Below are 7263 nucleotides of genomic sequence, written 5' to 3'. Positions count from 1 at the left end.
TTTGGAAGCAAATGGAGCTCATTTTAAACATTTGAAATAAGCATTGTTTTAAATTGTTACTCGTATATTATTATCGTATTATAAATAAAATGTGTTACTTTAGAAAACATAATAACTTGTTTCCGCAGCTGGTATCATTTTTCAGAATAAAGCTACGAAAAGTAGGGTTATTCTTTTTTGCTGTTTTTCTAGCAATATTTCTGATGAAACTATAGACTTCCTTACACTGCTGAACGCAGAAAAAAAATATCTTTCAGAATTGATCAAAAAATATATAGTGTGCCATTTGAATAAAAACAGTTGACTATAGCAATTTTGACATATGTTACTATGGAGACGATCTAATAATGTCATTTGATAGAGTTTGTAGGGCGATTTAAAAATATATAGGGTTTGTCATAGGTATTTGTTAAAATAAAAGAGATACAGGGCCGCGAATACTAAACTGAATCACTCGGTATATAAAAATAATATTTTTGATTAATATGATAGGTCAATTAATTTCTTATGCTGATGATAGGGCAATTATTTTTTCTGGTGACCCCTGGCAAGATATTCAAATCATATAGAACTGGCTCAATAATATAGTTTGTTAAGTTTAAATATTGATAAAACGAAATTTATATCATTTAGTCCAACATCTAATATGCAGCAAAATACTAAATAAAGAAGGAACTCTGAATACATTAGTAAAAATATTATTCAAAGAAGAAAGGCGATATTCTACGGAAATATTATATATGGAAAGTGGTTTGTTTGAAATCATATCAATGCTTGTTAAAAGTTATGGCATGGAATATTAAAGTTACAAAAAAAGAACTGATATGATATGTAAAAAATAACCATATGGCTTTTAAATTGATATATTTTCTAATTATAATTAAATCTTAAAATTAATATAAGGCCTTAAGAAATTTGATTGAATGGATTGGATCATAGAAAAACGTCAGTATATTCTGCAAAAAGTAACGAAGGTAAGGTAATGAAGCAATTATATCAAATTCGTAGTTTATAGAACTTTTAACTTAAAAAATATTTTCATTGAGACGTTTGTACAATGCTTAATAACATATTTTAGGAGGAATTGCTTATCAAATGCTTGGAGACAGAAATTATTATTATTATTTTTGGTAACATTAGGTTATCAAGTGCTCAAAAGATCACTCATTTTGTATCAATATAAATATGTTTCATATAGATCGCAATTTATAAAAACATTTACTTAGTAATGGACTTACATTCTAGCACCAAATTATTACTAACTGCGATATTTATTCGAGGTATGTTTAGCACACATTTAAGTTTTGTTATAATTATACAAAGAAAATTGTAGGAACGTGTTCTGCAGATATTCCTGGTTGGCGACCAAACTACTTAGACACTTTTAGATTTATTCCTGTACCGGGAGACTGTTACCAGTTATACCATCGCAATGATTTGATATCGTCTTGCAGGAGAGAAGCGAACTTTGAAAATCAATCCTGCATCGAATGGGTGTCAGGCGATCACGAATGTATCGGGCTTGTAACACCCACAAATGAGACGGTAATGTTTCGATGCACCTCCCATATCAGATTTGATAAGTGTTTCGAAGTATACGACGCCAATCAAAATGTAAGCATCGTATGCCAGGAATCAGTTGAAGGTCATGGGGTGGGTATCACAACGCCAGATAATTTTACCATCATATTCTACGATTCCTTCTGCAGAACTGCTGCTAATGCTATAGAAAGACAAGTCTACGTTGACTTCGTAAACCATTTTTCGTTAGACGCAGAAGCTAGAAGCTGCTATAAGGTATATAACTCAACAGAAGTGGTAACTCCCTATAACTGTTTAAGTAAAACTATTCGTAACAGTTGTGTGTTTGGTATGACGGGAGGATGTACTGCACTAATGACTCAAAACAATGAGGTGTTAGTATTAGACTGTCCTGATCAAAGTCAGAAGCCTATCCAGAAGAACTGTTTTTATCTACACACTCCAGATAATCAAATACACACCGTTTGTCAAAAGAAAGTGGAGGAAAGGTGCATAGGAGTAGTTACACCAAGTAATTTGACTGTTTTGTTCGAATGTTTCTTCTGTTCAGAATCTAGTGAGTATTGAAGCATTTTCCTAACTGTTAACATGACTTATGTTATTTTTAGTGGAATATGTTTACTACAATTATGAAAGGCAAAAGAAGTTCCGATGGTTTGTTAAAAGTTACCTTGAGAATGAATATATAGGAAAAAATTCTGCTTTACTCAATCTTAAATATGAAGTATTCAATAATAATTTAGATTCATCCAGTAGTTTGGACACTTACTCTTACTGGGTACCAAAAACTAGTTGTCTTGGTATTACCTTAGAAAGCAACGAGACCATTCTGTTGGAGTGTATGGTTCTGAAGGAAAAACAAGAACAGCCTGGATGCTTCCAATTGATCACAGCAGAAAATGAAAAGCAATCTGTGTGCACAGAAATATTGAATGAGGCTTGTGTTGGACTAACGACTCCTAAAAATTTGTCTGTAGCTCTAGCCTGCTATAACACAGGTAAATACATTCGATACGATGGTGCAAAAGTGCAGTTTTCTCCAACCAACTATGACATTTTTTACTGCCAGAAGTCTTTAACATTGACTTTTTCTTTACTGAGAAAAAAAATGGCATCTTAGCAACAAAAGTATTCACTTTTAACCCTAGGAGCTAAAGTTGACACTTTTAATCCTTAGATTGACACTGCCATTACCCTCATTCTTGGAACAATTCTCAAAGCAATCCAATACAATCAACTTTCAGTATTCTTTTCGCAATATTTTCTTTATTCAAAAGTGAGTCTTCAATGCCTTCCGGCACAGTGTTCGATCTTCATCCTCCGTGTCTTTTAAGACAAGTGAGGTCACCACCGCTCTCAACTAAAAGGGTAGCAGACGTTCGTCGTAATGTGTGTTCAATGTACTCTTTCCATTTGTCCGGCTTCAAAAATGTTGTTGCTTCTTGCGAGACGGCACTGATTTTGTGACTACCATTCAATGACACTAACATTCTGAAAAATAATCGACGTTCTACCAATCCGGCTGGACGTAAAGTAACATAATTTCGATAAAAACTTAAATAAATTGTTTCCCAGGACAGTAAAAGAACATGGTCTCTTGGCTTTGGTATTGGGAATTTTTATAATTAAGGCGGATTTCACATCTTCAACATTATCAATTGTTAAATTGACTAATTCATCAGAACGGCATGCGCCTGCAACCTCCAATATTAGGACGACCTATAAAGAAGCTCTTTCAAAATTTAATTCTTTTATTTCTAAAGCGTTTACATTCGTCGTCAAATATAAATTGTCAGATGCACTATTAAAAAAGCAATCAACTTGCTCCTTTGTAAATATTCGCGATTTTTTCCGTACATATCCCTCATTTTGTGTCTTAATAAAAGCACGTAACTTTGATTATTTGCTTATATCAATCCCCATCTTTATATCCAACGTTGACCGCAACATTGAATATTGTGAACAAAGCGTTGACGGCTTCATTTTATTTGCTAAGTTTGTGAAATACACCATCAATAATGTTTTTTCTTTGCCCCAATCCATAAAACGTTGGTAGACACATTCATAAATTTCTCGAGATTTCTTTAGGAGAAGGTACCAAGAAACATCTTCCGCACATTCCAGTATCTCCTCGGATACATCTAAATCTTCATTAGATTCCATTCTTACAGAGTTTTTAGCAAACTGAACCACAAATAATCACAAATGAACTCAAATATGGCGACTAATGTTTGACAAAGTATCCATGACTACATTGATATTTCCTACTTACCTACTTTGCTTTATTATCCAAATTTGGTTTGAATAATTTCAAAGTACGAATTAATAATTAAATGGGGGATTTCGGTAGGATCAAAAATGGCATGTTTTATTCGGATTAAAAGTGTCTTTTTTGTCTCGCAATTTTGCATCCACTCGGCTACACTACGTTTCTCCTCGTAAATACAAAATTTGCTCGCCACAAAAGTAACACTTAATCCTATTTATTCAAAAGTACCTACACAAAAATTCACTACATGGCTTTTAGTAATTTTTTGTCTATGGAATAATAGTAGTAGCACATAACCTGTTTATATTTCTAGTTGAAAATTATAGAACCGATGTCAACAGACCGGAATGGCTATTTATTCTTCATACACTCAAAGATTTCGTAAATAATAGATACGCATTTCATATTGGTGATTATTTTGATGCATTTAGAGAAACCGAAAATAACAAACGGGAAACTAAAAAATATCAAGTACGAAAACTAAAGGATCAGCCAAACTGTACAGGGATACTAACAGAAACTGAAAAAATAGTACTGAGTTGTACTGAAGGGAAAATCGAACAAAATGGTTGTTTTAATGTGACTAATCTAGGACAGGAATCAAATAATGAAGTGTTAGATAAAGAGGAAAAGGTAAAAAAGCTATTTACGAGTATGAAAAGTAGCTCATGAATTTATTAAAAGGTTATTGATTCTTATTTTTAATTGTCTGTATGGAAAGATGTTATGTATACAAGGTGACTCGACTGAAGCTAGACAATTTTGTTTAATTTCTTCTTTCTAATATTTTCCTTAAAGCTTTGTTTCCTTCAGAACTTTTTAATTTCTGTAATAAAAATTAAGATATTTATTTATCTGTCATTCTGTAAATACCTATTTTAGTATACTAAATGTTAGTCGAGGAAATAAAGCACTAAAAACGGCCTTACCTTCGAAATCTGTGCAGTAAGATGGATCGTGATGCAGTTTCTTGCATTCGATTCGTTAGAACGTCCAGAAAGTTTGTGACCCTATGTGATCAATGAGAAATTAAAATTGCATCGCGAAGACTTAAAAAATGAAAAATTTATAACTTGGAAAATATTGACGGAAATGAGTTCAATTTTGCCATTGGGGGGTTTTTGGGGTCGCCGCACACGAATAATACGACGGCAACGGTCTCCGAGGTACTTAGTGCCCAGGGTGGCCGGTTTCCACGTCTTCTCCTGGAGTTTTATAGAAATTTGTTATAAACTTAGCCGGAACTCGTTACCTCGAGGTTTTTGGGGTACCTCAACACGAATATCACAACGGTAATGGTCTCCGAGGTACCGATGTCGTAAGCTTCATCAAATATCTAAATAAATTATCCGAAACATTTTTTTTTTAATTTGGCGCTTTTAATACAGTTGGTAGTATTGATGAAATTTTAGGTAAGGACTGCGATAGCTGGCCGCTGCTTCCACGTTTTACTCTTACATATATACTAGTATATACTCTTATACATACTAGTATACAGGGTGATTCACAACTTATCCTAAAAAAAATTGGGAATAGATGCAGCATGAGAAATAGAATCAATATCGTAAAAAAATTTTTTGTAAAATCCTTATAGTTTCCGAGAAAAAAATATTGAAGTTATAGTACATTCAACCACTACATAGCTGGACAACTGTAGTTTTTAGCGTCATTCGCCACGTGGCCTCAACGACTCCAAATACTGAATTTGGATTTTGCAATCATCACTCGTTGCGATATTTACCTGTTATCTGTGGTGTTTACAAAAGGTTCTTAGTAGTGAGTGTCAGAAATGGGTAGTTAGTGTCAAAAATGGTTTGCGTGTACTCGGAGTTGATGGATATCGTTTTAATTTATGGTGTTCGTTAGAAACTGTAACAATGGACCCAAATGTGTTTATACATTCGTGGATAAAATTTTGAACAATTGTTGTAACATCGGGTATGTCAAATGATTTTATTATTTAAAAACACAAATTAATTTTATTAATTAATAAAGGCAAAAGCAGCAGTTGAATTTGCCGATATAAAATAGGTGCTATAAAATTCTATTTATTTTTTCTTTCCTTGCGAAAGTTTTTTGTCTGTTTTTTATCACACCGCCATGCCGGTCGCATTGTGCGAAGTCAGGTTTTACAGTGGACCAGTTTCCAGTGCCGTGCAGAAGTGTATTTTTAAATCATTTTCGAACTGCCCTTTTTGATTTTTTCTTTACAAAATTGTATTTATAAGAGTCCCCTGTACATCCAGAACTTTTTTTTTGGATAAGTTCTGAATCACCCTGTATACGGATACGCTCCAAGTTATAGCGCACACGGGTAATAAGAAAAATTAAAATTGTAAAGATATCTAAGTATAATATTTTTTTGAAAACATGTATTTTTTGTAATGAATGAATGTATTTTTATAAAAAAAACTAATTAAGGATAAAATAGTTGTCACAGAAACCAGCCATCCTAGGTACTAGGTACCTCTAGGACCGTTACCGTCGCGATATTCGTGTTGAGCGACCTCAAAGTCCCGAGGTAACGAGTTTCGGCTAAGTTTATAACAAATTTCCACAAAACTCCAGGAGATGACGTGGAAACCGGCCACCCTGGGCACTAGGTACCTCGGAGACCATTGCCGTCGTAATATTCGTGTTGAGCGACCCCAAAAACCCCGAGGTAACGAGTTTCCGCTAAGTTTATAACGAATTTCCACAAAACTCCAGGAGATGACGTGGAAACCGGCCACCCTGGGCACTAGGTACCTCGGAGATCGTTGCCGTCGTGATATTCGTGTCCGGCGACCGCAAAACCCCCGAGTAGCAAAATTGAACTTATTTCCGTCAATATTTTCCAAGTTATAAATTTTTCATTTTTTAACTCTTCGAGATGCAATTTTAAAAATGCATTTTTCTTATGCACCGATGCAATTTTCATTTCTCATTGATCACATAGGGTCACAAACTTTCTGGACGCTCTAATGAATCGAATGCAAAAAACCGCATCACAATCCATCTTACTGCACAGATTTCGGAGGTTCAGTGCTTCATTTCCTCGACTATGTATTTACTTTCTGGTTCAGTTGCCATGTAAATATATAAAGTATTATTTGTTAAAACAATTTATCTGACGACACAGATTTTTTTATTAAATTTTAATGAATAGTTCTGAAGGAAGAGTCCAATATAATGAAATACCTACAGGTTCTTAGGAAGCTCGTAAAAAAGCTAATAGTCCAGGCGGTATCTGTCTTACAAAAGGTGTACTTGGGTAAAACGCATATGATCGGAGACTTTTGCTTTAACGGCTTCTAAATAACATCAGAAATGATAATTTTTCTATGCAAATAAAAAAAAAACGTGGGCTTAATTGTTATTACAAAAAAGTATTAAAAAATAACAAAAAAAATCATTTTTTTCTTGGATTTCTCGTCGACAACTTAGCAACTATTCATTTTAGACAAAAATGG

The 7263-nt window shown here is 33.8% G+C and overlaps 2 protein-coding genes across 3 annotated transcripts in view; both read left to right on the top strand.

The window, feature by feature from the left end:
• Positions 1–1207: 1207 nt before the first annotated feature.
• LOC111691404 lies at positions 1208–1822 on the top strand. Its single transcript, XM_023454157.1, has 3 exons — positions 1208–1280; positions 1334–1653; positions 1772–1822. Exons 1-3 carry the CDS (start codon positions 1229–1231, stop codon positions 1820–1822), a joined length of 423 nt encoding a protein of 140 aa, XP_023309925.1. The 5' UTR covers positions 1208–1228.
• The window catches only part of LOC111691405, a 9687-nt gene continuing 4042 nt past the window's right edge, over positions 1619–7263 (top strand). The window contains exons 1-3 of one of the 2 annotated variants that reach the window (XM_023454159.1): positions 1619–2098; positions 2151–2540; positions 4245–4444. In XM_023454159.1, coding sequence (XP_023309927.1) covers positions 1873–2098; positions 2151–2540; positions 4245–4444 — 816 coding nt within the window. In that variant the 5' untranslated portion in view covers positions 1619–1872. Of the gene's footprint in view, positions 2099–2150; positions 2541–4124; positions 4445–7263 lie in introns of both variants that reach the window. The other variant, XM_023454158.1, reaches the window with a different exon arrangement.

This window comes from Anoplophora glabripennis, unplaced genomic scaffold, assembly GCF_000390285.2.
Source record: "Anoplophora glabripennis isolate ALB-LARVAE unplaced genomic scaffold, Agla_2.0 scaffold211, whole genome shotgun sequence".
Lineage (NCBI taxonomy): Eukaryota > Metazoa > Arthropoda > Insecta > Coleoptera > Cerambycidae > Anoplophora > Anoplophora glabripennis.
This window is presented reverse-complemented; position numbering and strand designations above follow the sequence as displayed.

Coding starts and splice junctions, on each gene's coding strand:
- LOC111691404 (XM_023454157.1), top strand. CDS start 1,229: ATGGACTTACATTCTAGCACCAAATTATTACTAACTGCGATATTTATT. Junction 1,281..1,333: donor AACTGCGATATTTATTCGAG/GTATGTTTAGCA, acceptor AGAAAATTGTAG/GAACGTGTTCTGCAGATATT. Junction 1,654..1,771: donor AATCAGTTGAAGGTCATGGG/GTGGGTATCACA, acceptor ATTTTTCGTTAG/ACGCAGAAGCTAGAAGCTGC.